Genomic DNA, 19,202 nt, shown 5'->3' on the forward strand with positions numbered 1-19,202 from the left:
CCTCCTAAAAAATCTCAGTATTAATATTTAAACTTTTAAAATTGCTACAATAAAGTTTTCACATTTTCTGTCTTTTTCTTTACTTTTGTAGTGGATACCTAGTTATTAGCCACAAGTTGTTTTTTATGAGAGGCTAACTGGACTTTCTGTTTTTATAACAGGTGGGACAATACTGAAATTGAGAAACTTAGCCCATGGGACATGGAACCAATTCCTGATAATGGTATACAATTTTTAAATAATGAAAATATTTTACCTGTGTTTTCAGTTTGAGAAACTTTTTCAAATTATTATGGTGACTGTGAGCTTTACTAAACTCAGAGAATTAATGTGTATCTTTATTAATCCTTATCCTGGGCTCCCAGCTTGATGCTGACTGCGTCTCAGTAGCGCCACTATCGTTTCTCATGCAGCGTTTCTCTCAGTTCAGGCTGGACTCATACTTGTTCATCATCCGGAGTTTGCATTTTTGGCACTAGTGTTAGAGAAGTGATGTGTGGTCCTCAGTGCATCCTATCAGGAGGCACATGATGCCCATTGGTTCTATTACTGAAGATGTTCACCATCATCCTGTGGTTTAGCTGGTGTCTACCAGGTTTCTCCACTGTAAAGTGGCTACTTTTTAGTGTCTTGTGGATGAGTTTTGACAACTTAAATATAGTGTATATTTGTCCAGTTGATTATTTTTCTTTTTGTTCTTTTTAATGGGATTCATAGTTGATCCACCTGAAGAATTAGGAGCTAGTATTTCTGTCACTTCAGATGAGCTGGAGAAGCTGCTCTACAAACCGCAGGAGGGTGAATGGGGTCAGAAATCGAGAGATGAGGAGTGTGAACGAATTATTAGTGGCATAGATCAACTTCTGAATCTTGGTAAGTTTTTTAGTGCGAAGTTTCATGTTCAAGTTTTCCTTTCCACAAAAGTATTTTAAAATAATAGCAAATCGTGGTTGTGTTCTTCACGACGGTTTCTATTTGCTACCTTTTGGTTGGGCCTGCAGTGTTAAATATAGCTCTATTTTTGAATCATTTGTAGAGAAATAATCTCTTAAAAGTAATGAAATGATTGACCAAGAGTTCTTTTGTCTGCCTCCACAGACATAGCAGCAGCTTTTGCAGGTCCGGTTGATCTGTGCACGTATCCGAAGTACTGTACCGTAGTAGCCTATCCGACTGATCTTTACACAATTCGAATGAGACTCGTTAATCGCTTTTACAGGTCAGGAGAAGCCTCCTTGAAAAATGGTTCGAAAGGGTATTTGGTCGTCCTGACCAGAGTGAACGGGGGTGGTGGTTGATGGGGACAGTGGTGGTGTGGGAGCTGACTGACATTACTTTGTTTCATTCTCTTCTTTCGTTGTGGTGATATGTGGTCTTAAGTGTTAAGACACTGTTAGCTGTTTAGATGAAAAATACCATCTTTTATTCCTCAGTCTTTTGTAGTCTGTTTTTCTTATGAATTATGTTAAGTAGTTAGACATCATATTTGTTTTTATTTGCATGTTAACATTCCTATTTAGCAGCTCGATTTAAAGAAAAAATTCAACTTGGTTAAAGATGGCCTTTGAGGGGCTCCTGGGTGGCTCATTCGTTAAGCGTCTGCCTTCGGCTCAGGGCGTGATCCCAGCGTTCTGGGATCGAGCCTCACGTCAGACTCCTCCGCTGGGAGCCTGCTTCTTCCTCTCCCACTCCCCCTGCCTGTGTTCCCTCTCTCGCTGGCTGTCTCTGTCAAATAAATAAATAAAATCTTAAAAAAAAAAAAAAAAAAAAGATGGCCTTTGAAAGATTAATTCCCCAGAGTCATCAGCTTTTTATCTTTGGCTTCTAGAGTACTGATAACTATAAAATTTCTTATTCTTGGTGATTTTTTATTTAAAGTAATTTATGGTATTTTTTATAATTCATCTACTTCAAGAAATTACCAGTACAAAAAATTGGCTTCTTACATCGTTTGTGTAGCCAAACCTGGGAATATGCATTTGTTCAGAAACAACTTTGCCAGGTTACTCTCACAGGATTAATGGTGTTTAACACATTTTCTTCATTGAGTCTCAGTAGCTTCAATTATATCTCTAGACAAGGTGAAAGGGAGGGTTGCCCTTTTGGTTTTCTGGATGTGACTAAGTGAACTGTTAAGATTTTTGGTCTTTAAATGTATTCTCTGTGGTTTAACTTCTGATACAGTTGCTTACGACTGTGATCAGTTAGGTAGCATAAGAAGGTTATTATTCATTGTAACTTTGGCACTTACATTTAATACATTAATATATGCTGGCTTAATTTTTTTTTTTTTTTACTTGGTTTCTGTCTTTTCATTTTCTGTGTCCTAAATTGCGTACTTTTTATTTTGAAGGAGGCTGTCTGCACTGGTATGGGAAGTTAGATACATAGAACATAATGCCAGGACATTTAATGAACCTGAGAGTGTAATTGCAAGATCAGCTAAGAAGATAACTGACCAACTTTTAAAATTTATAAAGTAAGTTACCTCAACTATTACAGATGTTGTGGAAAAGTGACTTTGCATTTGTACCTCTTGCAACCAGCCAGTTCATAAATTTCGCTGTCTGAATTATACTCTTTTAATGTGCTGCATTAAATGACATTTCTTTACATATATATTGTGAACATAATTTCAGTAAAGGCATGAGAAATTGAACAATCCAAAGTTTTCTGTTTTTTAAAACTTTAAACTAATTTTATACTATAGAGAGTTGCCCTATAAACACCCTTTGCCTGGTGTCCCCTTAGGGAAATATTTTTTGTATCTATGCTGTCCTTATGAAACGTTAAGAAATTCTCCTTGGTGTAATACTAATGACTGTAGTCGAGAACGCCTGTGAATTTCCTCAGTTCTTAACACCAGTGGCCTTGCTGTGTCCCAGGACCCAGTCCAGACCCCATGGCTTTCATGCGTCTGCTGTCTGTGTGTCCGTTCATCTACTACCCGGCCTTTCCCTTCTTTCCTGACCTCATCATTTTTTCTCACCACTTATTTTGTGGAGAGTATTGAGTTTGGGTTTGTGAGATGTGTTGTCATGACTAGACTGGTTTTCATCTCTTTGGGATTGTATCCCATGAGTGTGTTTGTGTTAAGTGTGACTTTGCACATGCTTGCTTGCACTGGGAGATCAGTTAGGATGGAAACGGACTTGGAAGGTGAGATCTGAGTTTTAACCTAATCTGTTTGAGTGAACATTCTTTGTCACTTAAAACAAATTACTCAGCTTGTTTCCTTCAAAATTAATGAGTTTTGCTCTATGATCTTAATGCCTTTTTCCACCATAGCCGTACAAATTGTTAGAAAGAATTATGTATTGGAGAACATGGTTTATAAACTGTGCCATCATTTTCACCATCAGTCTACACACTGGGAAATAACTGGTTCTAGTCTATCTCACTTTGCTGGCTTGAATCCACCTCTTGCCCAGATGACTTGGACTTATTTCCCCTTCTCCAGAACTTTCATTTTTTTCTGCTTCAGAAAAATCACATACGCATTTTTATCTACCTTGTGCTTAGACATTCGTACTTTAGCATTCTTTCTTTTGTGTGTGCGGTGAAAATATAATTTGCTTTAATTTCCACTTTTCCCCTCTATTTTCTTTTATCTCAACCATGTTCTTGGTAGTCGCTGTATGAATATTACCAGTGATGACGTGTAGGAAAACTCATCTGCACATTGATCCAGTTGAGCTCATGCATGTATTGTTTCTGGATTACCAGCTTAATTTTTACACATACATAGCTGGGAGGGGAAAAACTTGCTTTCAGTATTCTAGGATGGTCAGTTGTTCCCACAGAGGGTAGATTAAAAAACCGTGGTATTCCTCTGCTTGAAATGAGGCATGCATACTTGGGGAACTGTTTATATCTTAACCTGCGGTTCGAATTTTTGACAACAGTAATAACTACATCTGCATACTCTTAAAAACATGAAAAATTGTTTTTTAGGAATCAAGACTGTACAAATATCTCAGAACTTTCTAACACTTCTGAAAATGATGAGCAAAATGCCGAGGATTTGGTATGAAGTTTGTCAATTTTATAAAGATTTTTGTTAATTTCAAATGGTAACTTAAAAATACTGAGTGAAGTAGAAAATACCAATTCTCACTATATTCCAGTGAACTATGAAAACTATTTTGATAAAAATACATTTCTTAATTGTCTAGATGTTCAGTGAGGTAATTTGTTATAATCAGCAATTGATACCAGATAAAATATGTCTACGTGAATAACATAGCTGCGGAATATGTTCTCTGCTTTTGCTAAAACCAATATCTGAGAGTTGGACTTAATTGTAATTAAAAATTCACGAACTTTACCATGTTCACAGTACCCACAAGTTCTTTACTCAAGACGGTATTGAAGTTTAAGGCAGGTATCAGTGGTGTTGAATAATTTCACTTCATACAGAATCAGGCAGGAAATTCTAGGAGTTGTAGAAAGGATATTCTTTAAAAACACTACCCATGTCAGCGGTAGTGTCAATTTCTACACAAGCCCTTATTATAATTCACTGATTTTCTTGCTAATACATCTTGGAATAAAAATGGGTATATAGATATTTGATTTAGAGAATAAGAAAATGTGTAGAGTAGGAAATTCAGGAAATGTAGGAGATGGTTTCTAGGGTTTTATGGATAGAGGTAAAACACAAATTTAAAGCTGCTTATGCATGTGCTGTTTAGGTCCTGCACAGAGCAACTTTTTATAGCTGTCTTTTGGAATTACTGCATGTTCTTAGGGATGTAAGGGGTTATTAAGAATGGTTGGTTTGTTGGGAGTCTGGGTGCCACAAAGGTCATATGATAAGGTCTGCCTTTTGAGATTTTTGTAAATAAGTTAAAACCTTTGTAAGACCTAATGTCTTTGATAGGCTTTTAGATTATTATATTTCTAATGAGAATACTAACACTTAAGCTGCTCTGATTTTTATTCCTAGGATGATAGTGATCTTCCTAAAACATCTTCTGGAAGGAGAGTAAGTTAATCTTCCTGATTGACCTTTGTTGTTTACTTATTCTGTGTTTTAAAAGCAATCTAAGGGGGTGCCTGGGTGGTGTAGTTGGTTAAGCGTCTGATTTGTGATTTGGGCCCAGGTTGTGATCTCAGTGTCATGAGATTGAGCCCTGAGTGGGGCTCTGTGCTGAGCCGTGGAGCCTGCTTTTAAGATCTCTCCCTATCACCCTACCCCTTCCCCATCCTGCAATTGTACGTATGCTCTCTCTCGAAACAACAACAAACTTAACATTTTAAATGTCATCCAGATGCTGCTTAAATTTTAAGCTTTTTAGCATATTAATTTACCTAATATGCTTGCCCTAGATAACACTGAAAAAGTTAGACTTGATTATTGTCATCTGATTATCATTTTCATATAATTTCATTTTTAAACGGGCTCCCTGCTTATTGGGAAGCCTGCTTCTCCTTGTCCCTCTGCCTGCTGCTCTCCCTGCTTGTGCTTTCTCTCTCTGTTAAGTAAATAAATAAAATCTTAAAAAAAAAAAAGGTCTTATACTTCTGTAGATCAGCAGTTGGACATGGGTCTCAGTGAGCTAAAATCACAGTGTCAGCATTAGCGGTGTTCCTTTCTGGAAGCTCTGGGGTAAGATCCCTTTCCTTACATTTTTCCAGCTTCTAGAGGTTCATGCCATCTCTTTTATCTTCAGGCCAGCAGCTTGAAGTCTCTGGCTCAGACTCTTCTGCCTCACTCTTTTTTTTTTTTTTTTAAGATTTATTTATTTGAGAGAGCACACACACAAGAGGGAGGGGCAGAGAGGGGGAGAGAATCCCAAGCAGACTCCGTGCTGAGTGTGAAGTCCAGCGCAGGGCTCAGTCTCACAACTGAGATCATGACCTGAGCCTAAACCAAGAGTTGGGCGCTTAACCGACTGTGCCACCCATGCGTGCCTCTTCCGCCTCACTCTTAAAAGGACCTTTACAATTACATTGGGCCCATCCTGATAATCCAGGACAGTCTTCCCATGTCAGGGTCCGTGTCTTTAGTCAAGTCTGCCATGGAAAGTGACAGTTACGAGTTCTTGGATTAGGGTGTAGGTATCTCTGGGGCCATTATTTAGCCTACCAGGTTATCCCAGGTGATACCTCATATTCTGTGAAAATATTCTCTGTACTTGGGAGATAAGTGATGGGATGAACAGTATTTTCAGAGTAATGGATGTGATGCTCGTTGGGTTTTTACAGAAAAGTGAGTTTTTTCCAAGTAGGTAGAAAATCAGAGTAGCCACATTGTTACGGTACAGAAGACAACAACTCACTTGCGTTTCTACCACCATACTATGCCCTACCACGGTGTTATATATTTCCAAGACTGAAAAAACTTTTAATACTGTAAATGTGTCTTTAGGTCCGTGATTGGAAAAAAAGGAGCATCAAAGCGACCAGCTATGTTGAAAATAACTGGAAGAAACAGTGTAAGGAACTAGTGAACTTAATTTTTCAGTGTGAAGATTCTGAACCATTTAGACAACCTGTTGATTTGGTTGAATATCCAGTAAGTTGTCACTGTTTGAATGTTTGGGCCTTTCCTGTTTTGTGTAGAGATTGGGGTGGAGGTATTTAAAGTAGACTTTAATGAGTAAGATGTCTTAGCTTCATGTTAACTTTGTTTCTTAACACTGAGTGGAAGAGTTGTATTACACAGTTTTTCTTGAATCTATAGACACCCTTGTAACTTGGGCTGAGACTTAGTTAATCACTGCTACTTCGTAATGGGAGGATCCTACATGGTTATTATGTTAGTAGGGCCAGCCCCAGGAAAACTATAAATTGGATAAAAGCATCTGTATTCATTCCTCCAGTATGGGAATAGAAAATGACCTTTAAAAATAAGAAAGATTATAAAACACAGATTTACTGTAGGAAGCTTGGAAATTATATAAGAGTGTAAAGAAGGAACTAAAAACCATTCCACATCCTACCAAGTATATCATTTTGGTATATTTCTTAATGTCTGGGTCTCTTTAAAAATTATGGATGATTCTTAAGATCTTCTAACCTTTTTCTCCTCCCTCATTTTGAATATTTTAGAGCTCTGATGCACTTGCATTTCTAAAAGTAGGAATCAAATCTTTGAACTAATTATTGTTTTTAAAACCTAGGACTATCGAGATATTATAGATACTCCAATGGATTTTGGAACAGTAAGGGAAACTTTAGAAGCAGGAAATTATGACAGCCCTTTGGAATTTTGCAAAGACATCCGGTTGATATTTAGCAATGCAAAAGCATATACGCCAAACAAAAGATCAAAGGTAATTTTAAAAGTGGTTATCAGAGAAAAAAGTGTGTAATCTATGTTGATGGTCATTTTCCCCTTGGCTGGTAATTGTTGGAACTTTACAGATAAGTGAGGAGAGGGACCACTGGTAAGAACAGCGCTCTACCGCTGCCCGAGTGTCTGCGGTTGGCCCCTTACAGCAGTTCATGTTTACCTTTCCTGAAGTTGTATAAACAAATGGGAATTGATGGGAATGAGACTGCTGGTGAATGTGATACCTAGAATGAGAAAAACCTGTGTTTTCATTCGTGTAGGACTCTTGAAAAGTGGATTAGAAATTTACTGAGAGAGGGTGGAAGAATATTACAAGTGAGTGAAGGAAGATCTGAAGTGTGGGTGGGACTCCTGATGCCATACTAGTATTTGGGATGCAAAGAGGAAGCACATGAGCCACCTGATTTTTTAAGAACACTAGTAGAGAGGACGTCCCTCAAGTATTATTAAAATGTTACACATTGGATAAGTTTTCAAAATTTGTTGAAGCATAATAAATGTACAGAAGGGTACATACACTCTCAGCTAATTTTCACAAATATCACAAACCCTTGTAGCCAGTGTGTGTTGGGTAATTAAAAAAAAACCACGATTCGAGAAGATCTTCAAGTAAAGCACTTGCTTAATATTGTAGCACCTTGTCCATGATCAGTGACTATCATTGCTAATTAACCATTTTGTCTTAATTTCACTTAATTTTCTGTCTTTCACCACTGCGTATGATGGTAACGCTGAGTTTTTTCATACATGCCCTCTTTTCATTTTGAGGCACTAATAATTTTAGTACCCGTTTTTGTTAAATGTTTATGTTCAATTCAAATGTACTACTGAATTTTATGTAAAACCTAATGAGAAGACAGATAATATGAAAGTGATGATTCTTAAGAGAAGTGGGGGTTTCAAACTTAATATGATGAGGGAAAAAATCACTCATTAAAACTGGTGACTTACACTAGAATTCAGATTTGAAGGAAAAGAATAAATTTAAGGTATATACAAAATAGTGGAAATAATTGTCAAAGATCATTTCAGAGATTCAAAGATCAGTTCAAAGATTTTGAATTTCACATATATTGTGCATATGTATGTGTGTATATATTTATAAAGCTTGCAGGAAATTCATGTATCCCACACACCTTTTTTAAAGATTCTCTAGTGTTAGTCTCTCCACCCTTCTGCCCAGTGCATCAGTGATTGATACGTAGCTTTTGAACATTAGACTTTTTCACTTATTTTCCAAGAGTGATTGTGAATGAGTTGAGAGTACTTCTTGTAAATACATAGCTGTACCAAAGTTATTTACAGTAGCACTTAACATCACACTGCTGAATTCTTTGGAAAATTTGATACTATTTAATGGTAAAACCTGTTAAGACACAGTCTTTCCTATCTGTTAAAGGCCTAGGGTCTATTTTCTTCTCCTGGAGGAAGATAGCCTTTGGTCTGTAATTCATATTTAGATCTAGGTAGCTTCAGAGGCAGTCAAATTGCAAGTTGGAGACCAGGGTGAAAGTGCCTTTGTTTCCTCATTCCCAAGGAGACACTGCTCTTTTGCTGCCTAAATAGTAATCCTTAAACCCACCAACTTCACATCTAACTTTGGGAGAAGGGGACATTTTTTGAATTTGTACATGTGAATATGAAAATGGGAAAAGCCAAATGAGAACACTTGACATGTAGACATCAGTCCTAGATTCCAGAGAATTGCTTGATTTAAAACGACTTTCTTTTCATCTGAGAGGTATATGTTTGATGCTGTTTCACTGAAGGAAGGGGGGCAGTGGGTAAAATAAGGAAAAGCTGTTGACTATAATAGTGATAGAACAGATTGCAAGTCGCCTGTGTTACACATTTTTTTTTGTGAAAGTATTTTTAAAGGTATGTTGTAGTTCTAGTTTTGCTTTTATATCCTTGCAGATTTACAGTATGACCTTGAGATTGTCTGCCTTATTTGAAGAAAAAATGAAGAAAATCTCCTCTGATTTTAAAATTGGTCAAAAATTCAATGAAAAACTTCGAAGAAGCCAGAGGTTCAAGAGACGGCAAAATTGTAACCGTGTCAATCAGGCTAACAAAAGTATCAGGTGAATTGGTTATTGCAGGCTTTGTATGCAATTAGACAAATTTCAGGTTGTGATACTTCTTTAATTTTATTCTAAAATGATTAGGAGTACGGTATATTCAGAATGATGTTTTTTTTATGGCTTGAAAGCACTGCATATAGAGCTACTGTACAATTTGTAATTAGGTATTTAAAGCATTTAATGAAGACTACAGATTTAAAAATCTTAGGATTAAAATACTATTTTTAATAAGCTTTTTTTTAGTGCAGAGAGTAAAGTGGGTACTTTATATGACTGTTGAGCATTTGTGTAACAGAAATATTGATGAAACATTATGCACATATGTACATGTGTGGATATGATGGATGGTCTCCCACAGGCCTCTGAGGCTTTCTTTGTTTTTCCTGCTCTTCCTGTTCAGATGGGATCGTACTGACCTACCGAGGTCACGGATTCTGGCACCAGCTCCCATCTGCTGCTGAGCCGTCTTCTCAATGTCTGTTTCGGTTATTGCGCTTTTCAGCTCCAGAATCTGTTTGTTTTTTGTGATTTCTATGTCTTCATCTATATTCTCTGTCATCGTGCTTCCTTTTATTCTGTAAACATTATTTCATTTGGTTTTCAAATGTGTTTATAGTAGTTGATTCAAATGTCTTTAGTTCAACATCTGAGTCCTTTCAGAGACTTTCTGTTGCCTTCATTTTTACCTGTATCTGGGCAAACTACCTTGGCTCTTGGTATGTCTTGTCTTGTTTTGTTGGAAGCAGGACATACTTAGTAAAATAACGTTGCCGTTCTGGAAATACCATCTCTTCAGATTTTCTTGTTGCTGTTTGTTAACATACTGTAGAAACTCTGAATTCTGGTCCTTCTCTCTCAGTGATGGTGCTTGTTGCTGGTCTTCTTTAGTGAGTTGCCTAAACCAGTTCTGTAGTCTGTTTTTCCTGCAGTGTTAAAGCCACTGAAATCTGCTTTTTAAAAATTAAAAGAAAATTTTGGGGACTGTCTTCCTGGATGTTTTCCCTGACTTAGCATAGCTCAGTGGTCAGAAATTTTGTGCTTAAACACTTTAAGTAATAAGCCTTCCACCCTTTTCTGAAGAAGGTCTTTGTGTGGAGTGGGGCAGACTTCACCTTCTGCTTACATTTTTTCAGGCATGAGTCTCAAGGTCAGCCAAGGACAACTAGATAACAGGGCTCTCCCCAGTCTTTCTTGAGTATGTATGTGGAACCTTCTACATCCCCAGGAAGACATTGGAGCTTTTCAAAGATTCCTGTGACTCTAATTCCCTAGATCTCCTTTAGATTTTTGCCCGAACTTCTGTTGGCTCTAACCGGTGGCAGAGCTTAGGCAGTTGTGTGATTGGCCTGGCTGCATTGCCAGCAGTGAGTTTGGTGTCCGCGGGCAGAGCATGCATTGTCTGAAGCTCCCAAATCGGCCAGCTCCCTCTGCCTCTTTCTCCTGGTCCTCAAGGCTGTGCCACAGAATTGGGGTGTGCGTGACTGGGAGGAGCCCAAAGTTAAAATGCCAAAAACTCCAGTCAAGTTTTTTCTTAGATTCAGAAGGTTTTCTTGAATAAACGCTTTTTAATTTGTTAAGGGCCTATGATTACTTTCCAGAGTTGTAAAATGACTTTTTTGGATGAGTTTGCCAGTTTTATCTTTGCTTTTTGGGTGAGAGGATTTGCCAAAGTCTTCCTTGCATCCTTGCCCCCTTGTTTAGAATAACAGAGCTGCCCTGAAATGGGTAAACACGTGTTCCTCAGGTAAATGAGTTTGTCCTGTTCAGCTGCTTTACAGCCTGTAATTCAGGGACATACATTACGAAGTACTATGTGAGTCCTCCCTGCTTTTTTTTTTTTTTTCTTTTTCAACTTTTAATTTTGAAATAATTTCACAATTACAGAAAAGCTGAAGAATAATTGAAAGAACTCCTTTATACTCCTTACCTGGACTCACCAGTTTTTCATAGTATGTCACATTTGCTTTATCACTGCCTTATCTTTTTGTTACGTGTTTTTCTTCTAAATATTCAAAAAGATATTTCTGACATCCTAATCCTTTACCCTTAAATACTTAGTGTGAATTTGCTAAAAAAATAAGGTTCTTTTTTTTTTTTTAAGATTTTATTTATTTATTCGACAGAGATAGAGACAGCCAGCGAGAGAGGGAACACAAGCAGGGGGAGTGGGAGAGGAAGAAGCAGGCTCATAGCAGAAGAGTCTAATGTGGGGCTCGATCCCATAACACCGGGATCACGCCCTGAGCCGAAGGCAGACGCTTAACCGCTGTGCCACCCAGGCGCCCCTAAAAAATAAGGTTCTAACCACACCTTATTGTATTTCTACCATCGACCCAATAATGTCCTTAAGGCAAATTTTTTTTTTCTAATCTAAACCCAAAGGAGAATCTTGCATTGCATGTAGTTACTGTCTCTGTAATTTGTTGTTTAAAAAAATGTTAACTCGGGGCGCCTGGGTGGCACAGCGGTTAAGCGCCTGCCTTCGGCTCAGGGCGTGATCCCGGTGTTCTGGGATCGAGCCCCACATTAGACTCTTCCGCTATGAGCCTGCTTCTTCCTCTCCCACTCCCCCTGCTTGTGTTCCCTCTCTCGCTGGCTGTCTCTATCTCTGTCGAATAAATAAAATCTTAAAAAAAAAAAAATAAATAATGTTAACTCATTTAATCATCACACAATCCTATTTTCAAAAATTTTTTTTTTTTTTTTAAAGTAATCTCTACGCCCAGTGTGGGGTTTGAATTCACAACCCTGAGATCAAAAGTCACAGGCTCTACCAACTGAGCCGGCCAGGTGCCTCTCTTTAGTTTTAATCAGGAATTTTATTTTCAGCCTTTGTCTTCTTAATTGACAGTTTTGGAGAGTATGGGTCATTTATTTTATAAAATGAATCTGAGTTTGGGTTTTTCTGTTACCGTATGAGTTTAATTTTTTCATTTAATTATTTAAAAAAACTCTCTTTTGAAAAATTGAAGAGTCCAACCGTTCAGAAAGACATAGGATAAAAGGGGAACAATCTTACATTTACCACTTTGTTTTCTGTTTAAAATGAAGTTTATGATGAATATGAGCATGTAATTATTTATTTTTGTATTTATTGGTCTGTCCTCCAGTTGATAGTAATGGAAATTAATACTTTGACATAAGAAGCTTGAAATTTCTTGGTGATAAAACATCTGCTTTAAAGAACCTTGTGGTTGTCTTTGAGCTTAGATTAGATACTCTTAAAACCTCCATTATCTTGTCATTTTAAATGAAAATAGGATTATTCAACATGAATATTACCGAGATCTGTTAATTTGAAATCAAAGACTGTCTTGTCCTAAACTTCTCCTTTTTCTTCATAATCCATGGCTCAGGGACCCAACACGGTGAACTGGTTGGTACTTAGAAGTAAACAGATTGGTCCTAGAAAAAACTACCTTGTTCTGATCTTTTTTTTTTTTTTGCCTCTGTTCTTACTATTTAGGTTTTGTTGCTTTCTCCTCTTAATTTTAGAGTCTTTAGGAACGTATGAATAGACCAGAGAGAAAATTGTGTCTGAGACTCAGTTTTATAATATGAATGAATGCCCGTGTTACAAAAACCTTGGCTCCTCTTAGCATTTAATCCTAAGAACTTACGGTATTCAGTCTGATTCTCTGTAACTCTGCTACTTACGCCAGTTTAGAATAAAATATTAGTAGTAATCCATGTGAGAATAAGATGTTAATGAATATTTTAATGTTTCGATCATAAAATTATTCTCAGGTTAAGTAATAGTATACTTTTACTCAGGCATTCTCTGTTTAATTAAATTTTGTTTCCTTTGTTCCTGTCTTTAACCAGAAATGTCAAGCAGAAGCGGTTAAAATCTCAGACAAAAGTAATTCCTGAATTGGTAGGTTCTCTTACCCAGTCTACCTCCAGTAGGGCCGCTTACTCTGCAAGCCACAAGACAAGTGCTAGTGTCTCTTCAGGGGTGACGTCTGGTGACTCCTCGGATTCAGCGGATTCAGCGGGATCGTCAGAAAGAATGAGAAGTAGGCCTGTCACTCTACACAACGGCTCTACGTTATCTGGTGAGACAGGAGCATTGTTATTTAACTGCCAGCATTCCTGTGTGTAGCACTGCCGGTTACTGTGGGTTCAGAGGAGAGAATAAATAAGACTGGCCTAACAGTTGAGGAATTTACAATTCTATGATAGAGTCAAAAGTAACAAATATGCAGCAGTTATAACTATATGTTTGATAAGTGCTGGTCTTTGCAAATGGTGCAGCCACATTCTATGCAAACTTGAATCTTCTACATTTTAAATAATGGGATATAAATATCACACTTTGTATGCAAAATTTGATGCTTTTGTTTTTCTTTAAAAAAATAAACGGCATAGTCATCATGTGAGCTTAAAACTGGATGGCATAGTAAATTCTAAGCTGTTGATGTTCTTGGCTGTTTGGTAGTATAACCACAGCTGATCCTAACCCTTTGTTAGCATTGTGGGAATGAGGCTGTGGTGGGTGTATACTTCCCTGTTGCTCTGAGTGATTTTGGTGACTTGTGATGATAGTGTAAAAATTACTATAATTTAAAATAATAGGACCAAAGAGGTAGAATGCAGCCACATATTAGAGTGGCAAGCCTTGCAGAAGAGTTTGGATTACTTAATTGGGTCCCTTGGTGAGTAAGGAAATCACATGATTAATTCTGTTTCGGGATGATCAATCACTTTGGCAGTAAAATGCAGGGAAGGGGAAGAATCTGGAAACTGAGTCAACATGGTGGGGAGTGGAATGGAATAGAATATGAGCAGTCAAAATGGCAAGTGGCAGAGCAGTTTCAGAGGAAGAAACACAACTTGGTGACTGGTGCCCTTCTAATGCAGCCACTTTCTTTAACGCGGAGTTGGGGTTGTATTTGTGGAGCAAAATTTTACCTTTTAGCAACATGCTCCCACTCACTTTGATAAAACTTTCATTCTGTGGTAGGTATGTAAGGATGGAGTGGACGAAAGAACGGGAAGCTTTTCTGTGCCGTGTTCAAACTGGAGCATGCACTCATTAGTGAGGTAGTAGGGAGAAGTGACCTGTACTGTTTAAATTATTTATCTTGTTTTTTCTATCCCTCCCCTCCCCCTTTCTGGTGGAACATGTGAAAATGACCTCTTGAGCCGAAAGTGTGTGCGGTACCACTGTACAGGGCTTACTAGCAAAAGGCCTGAAAGTGTGTCCACTGACGTGGGGCTTAACAGTGGTTGTCTTTCCTACAGCAAATACTAGTCTCATAGGACAGAAGTGGATGGGGGCTAATTAACATTTTTTTTAAACAGTTTTTTTTTTTTTTTTAAGATTTTATTTATTTATTTGACAGAGATAGAGACAGCCAGTGAGAGAGGGAACACACGCAGGGGGAGTGGGAGAGGAAGAAGCAGGCTCACAGCGGAGGAGCCTGATGTGGGGCTCGATCGCATAACGCCGCGATCACGCCCTGAGCCGAAGGCAGGCGCTTAACCGCTGTGCCACCCAGGCACCCCTAATTAACATTTTTAAATGGAACTTTATGAAATATATAAACTGTATTTTCTGAATCCAACCCAGGATTAATATGTTCCTTTCAGAAATGAGAGAACAGACTTGATTTGGAATGCTGATTATGTACTTTCCTTTTTTTTTTTTTTTTTTTTTTAAAATTTTTTTTTTTTTTTTTTTTTTTAAAGATTTTATTTATTTATTTGAAAGAGATAGAGACAGCCAGCGAGAGAGGGAACACAAGCAGGGGGAGTGGGAGAGGAAGAAGCAGGCTCACAGCGGAGGAGACTGACGTGGGGCTCAATCCCAGAACGCCGGGATCACGCCCTGACCCGAAGGCAGACGCTTAACCGCTGTGCCACCCAGGAGCCCCGATTATGTACTTTCTAATGCCAAAATTTTTTGAGTTGTTCTTTAAAACAGTTTTTAAAAATATAATCTCTTCTAAGTATTTTGAGAATCTGCTTTTAGTCTGTTGTTACGAAACAACTGCTTGTGTGTAAAGATAGAATATGTGTGATGAACTGTTGATGCCTTGTTTTTCTTAGAAAGTGAGATGGAAGATTCCTTAGGTACCTCTTCATCATCGGCTTCTAATAGTTCAGAGGAAAGCAAAGAGAGTTCAAGACCTCGTGAATCTTCCTTACGTAGTGGGCTGGCCAGAAGCAGTAATCTCAGGGTGACCAGAACCAGAGCTGCTCAAAGGAAAACTGGTAAGAGACTCATGGTTGGTATTTTGCACGGATATACCCAGGGAATCCATAAGCTAAGTGTGGAATGGCTTATTTTTTTAATGTGTCTGCTACATACGGTTAAATGTCCTTTTTAGATTTTTTTTTAAGATTTTTTAAAATTTATTATCAAGAGGGGCGTCTGGGTGGTGCAGTCGTTAGGTGTCTGCCTTCGGCTCAGGGCGTGATCCCAGCATTCTGGGATCGAGCCCCACATCAGGCTCCTCCTCTGGAAGCCTGCTTCTTCCTCTCCCACTCCCCCTGCTTGTGTTCCCTCTCTCACTAGCTGTTTCTCTCTGTCAAATTAATAAATAAAATCTTAAAAATAAATAAATAAATAAATAAAAATAATTTATTATCGAGAAAGAGCACAAGCAGGGGGAGAAGCAGTCTCCTCACGGACCAAGGAGCTGGATGCGGGACTTGATCCCAGGACCCTGGGATCTGGGATCTGGGACCACGATCTGAGCCGAAGGCACATGCATAAACTGACTGAGGCACCCAGGCATCCCTCCTTTTTAGATTTTTTAAAAATTGAGATATAATTGACATACAACATTATATTTCAGGCGTACAGCATAATGATTTGATATTTGTATACACTGCAGAATGATCACAGTAAGTGCAGTTACCGTTAGTTACTGTACATAAAGTTTTTCTTTCTTGTGATGAGGACTTTCAGGATTTACTCTTAGCAGCTTTCAGATATGCAAGAGTATTAAGTATAGTCATCATGCTGTACATTACATCCCTGTGACTTAAACTGGAAGTTTGTACCTTTTGGTCTCCACCTCCCCTCCCCCCACCAATCTGTTCTCTGATCAGTGGTTTTTTGGAGTGTTTGGTTATTTTGTTTGTTAGGTTCCACGTATAAGTGAAATGATACAGTATTTGTCTTTCTCTGTTGACTTATTTCGCTTAGCATAACACCTTCAGGGTCCATCCATGTTGTCACAAATGGCAAGATTCCATTCTTCTTTATGACTGAATAATATTCCATCGTATAGCTATACCACGTCATCTTTTCCATTCATCCATCAATGAATGCCTTGGTTGTTTACGTATCTTGGCTTTTGTAAATGATGCTGCAGTGAAATTGGGGTGCAAATATCTATTTAAATTAGTGCTTAGTTTTCTCTGGATAAATACCTAGCAGTGAATTGCTGGATCGTAGGGTAGTACTAATTTTAACTTTCTGAGGAGCCTCCATACTGTTTTCCACAGTGGCTGTAACAATTTGCATTCCCACCAGCAGTGCATGAGGGTTCCATTTTCTCTACATCCTCGCCAACCCTGTTTCTTGTCTTTTTGATGATAGCCATTCTGTCAGGTGTGAGATGACATCTCACTGTGGTTTTGATTTGCGTTTCCCTTATTGGTGATGTTGAGCATCTTTTCACTTGTTGCCCATTATTTGTATGCCATATTTTGAAAAATGTCTACTCACATCCTCTGCATTTTTTAATCAGATTTTTTTTTGCTAATGAGCTGTATGAGTTCTTTAAATACTTTGAACAGTTAACCCCTTATCACATACATGGTTTGCACATGTCAGTAGGTTGCCTTTTTATTTTGTTGGTGATTTCTTTTGCTGTGCAGAAGCTTTTAGTTCGATGTAGTCCCACTTGTTTATTTTTGGTTTTATTGCCTTTGCTTTTGGTGTCAGATCCAAAAATCGTCAGCAAGATCAGTGTTAAGGAGCTTACCCCCTGTGTTTTCTTCCAGGAGGTTTATGGTTTCAGGTCTTACATTCAAGTGTCTAATCCATTTTGTGTTAATTTTTGTGTATGTGTAAGATAGTAATCTTGTTTTATCCTTTTGCCTGTTGGCCGTCCAGTTTTCCCAGCGCTGTTTGTTGAAGAGACTGTTTTTTCTCCATTATATATTCTTGTCTCTTTTATAAAGTAATTGATGATGTAGCCATGGGTTTCTTCTGGGCTTTCTCTTCTGTTTCATCCTTAGGGCTCCTTCCCGCCCCACCCCTGAGAGAGAGAATGCAGGAGAAGGGGTGGGGAGAGGGAGAGAGAGAATCTTAAGCAGGTTCCACATTGAGCACCAGGCAGGGCTCGAACTCACAACCCTGAGATCATGACTTGAGCTGAAATCAAGAATCAGACACTTAACCTGAGACACTCAGGTGCCCCCATCCTTAGGGCTTTTTGGATTTAGAAGGGAAATCTGTTTTGGCATTAAAAGGTAGGGAACATCAGTTCTAAAATAATAAATTCATTAAAAAATGTTGAAATAAGGAAGACTTTTCTAATCTCAGTGCTACTTTATTTCTAGGTCCAGTTTCTTTAGAGAATGGATGTGGCAGAAAAGCCACACGAAAGAGAGTCTATTTAAGTGACTCTGATAACAATTCAGTGGAGACCAGTGAAAGTCTAAAAGCCAGGGCTGGAAATAACCGGAAAGTGCTACGAAAGTGTGCTGCCGTGGCTGCCAATAAGATAAAGCTCATGAGTGACGTAGAGGAGAACTCGAGCTCTGAAAGTGTCTGCTCTGGCCGTAAGCTGCCTCACCGTAATGCTTCTGCTGTGGCTAGAAAAAAGTTATTACATAATTCTGAAGATGATCAGAGCTTAAAGTCCGAAATTGAAGAAGAGGAGCTAAAAGATCGAAATCAGCCATCACCACTGTCCAGTTCTCATGCTGCCCAGAATACCACGAATGAGTCTGAAAATGGGGATTCAGAGTCCGAAAGTGATTTGCGAGTAGCCCGCAAAAATTGGCACGCCAATGGTTATAAGTCGCAGGCTCCAGCAACTTCTAAAACAAAATTTCTTAAAATAGAGTCTTCTGACGAAGACTCTAAAAGTCATGATTCAGATAATGTACATAACAGAACTGCTGGTCCCTCTACATCTGGGCAGAAACTTAAGGCAGACAGCAGCTCAGAGGAAGAGGAGGAAGCAGATTCGGAACCAAGGAAGTATGCCGGTAGGAAATACAACACAGCTCGTAAGAATCTTACTTTCCTTAAAAAAGCAAAGATCTTCAGTGAGTCGGAGGAGTCTGAATCTGAAGAGCAAGATCGAGAAGATGGCAGCTGTCACATAATGGAAACAAACCTGATTAGAGGGGGTTCGAAGTGTGAACCGACTGCCGGGTCCCAGCGTTCCTCAGATCATGTATCTGAGACTGATTTGGATTCAGATGATGACAACACAAAAGAAAAACCAAACAATTTTTTGAAAGGTAATTCAAAACATGTAACCTTGGCTCACTGGCATGTTTTCTCTGTTCTCTGTCCTTATAGCATACATCGTTTTTCCCCATGAAACTTCTCTTCGCCAGTGGTTTTCTGTCCACCCCATGCATTCTCCGTCTTTGCTGTGCATCCCTGATGTTCTGTGTGCATGCATAACTGGTCGTTATATATGTTTAGTTTTATTCACATAACAGGCCGTAACAGCTATTTCTAGTAAGATTTCACTTCTTGTATTGGCTGTGGGTTTCAGAAAAGCGGAGACAAACACATTTACAAGCTGTGGTGTTAGCCAGTTTCAGAAGAGGAGAGAAAAGGGTAGGACTGTTTGCTTGAAAGGGATGTGTAAGTCAGAATAACAGCAGCAGCTAGC

The 19,202-nt window shown here is 38.5% G+C and overlaps 1 protein-coding gene across 1 annotated transcript in view; it reads left to right on the forward strand.

Moving 5' to 3' along the window:
- BRWD1 (bromodomain and WD repeat domain containing 1) overlaps nt 1-19,202 on the forward strand; it is a 111,459-nt gene that overhangs the window by 83,906 nt on the left and 8,351 nt on the right. Inside the window, exons 29-40 of the mRNA XM_040621894.1 lie at nt 162-223; nt 718-873; nt 1,099-1,219; nt 2,354-2,479; nt 3,955-4,027; nt 4,949-4,987; nt 6,374-6,520; nt 7,128-7,280; nt 9,218-9,384; nt 13,210-13,442; nt 15,439-15,603; nt 17,908-18,819. Of these exons, the coding sequence (XP_040477828.1) occupies nt 162-223; nt 718-873; nt 1,099-1,219; nt 2,354-2,479; nt 3,955-4,027; nt 4,949-4,987; nt 6,374-6,520; nt 7,128-7,280; nt 9,218-9,384; nt 13,210-13,442; nt 15,439-15,603; nt 17,908-18,819 (2,354 nt within the window). The remainder of the gene's footprint in view (nt 1-161; nt 224-717; nt 874-1,098; nt 1,220-2,353; nt 2,480-3,954; nt 4,028-4,948; nt 4,988-6,373; nt 6,521-7,127; nt 7,281-9,217; nt 9,385-13,209; nt 13,443-15,438; nt 15,604-17,907; nt 18,820-19,202) is intronic.

The sequence above is a fragment of the Ursus maritimus genome, unplaced genomic scaffold (assembly GCF_017311325.1).
Source record: "Ursus maritimus isolate PB19 unplaced genomic scaffold, ASM1731132v1 scaffold_4, whole genome shotgun sequence".
In the NCBI taxonomy this organism is placed as follows: Eukaryota; Metazoa; Chordata; class Mammalia; order Carnivora; family Ursidae; genus Ursus; species Ursus maritimus.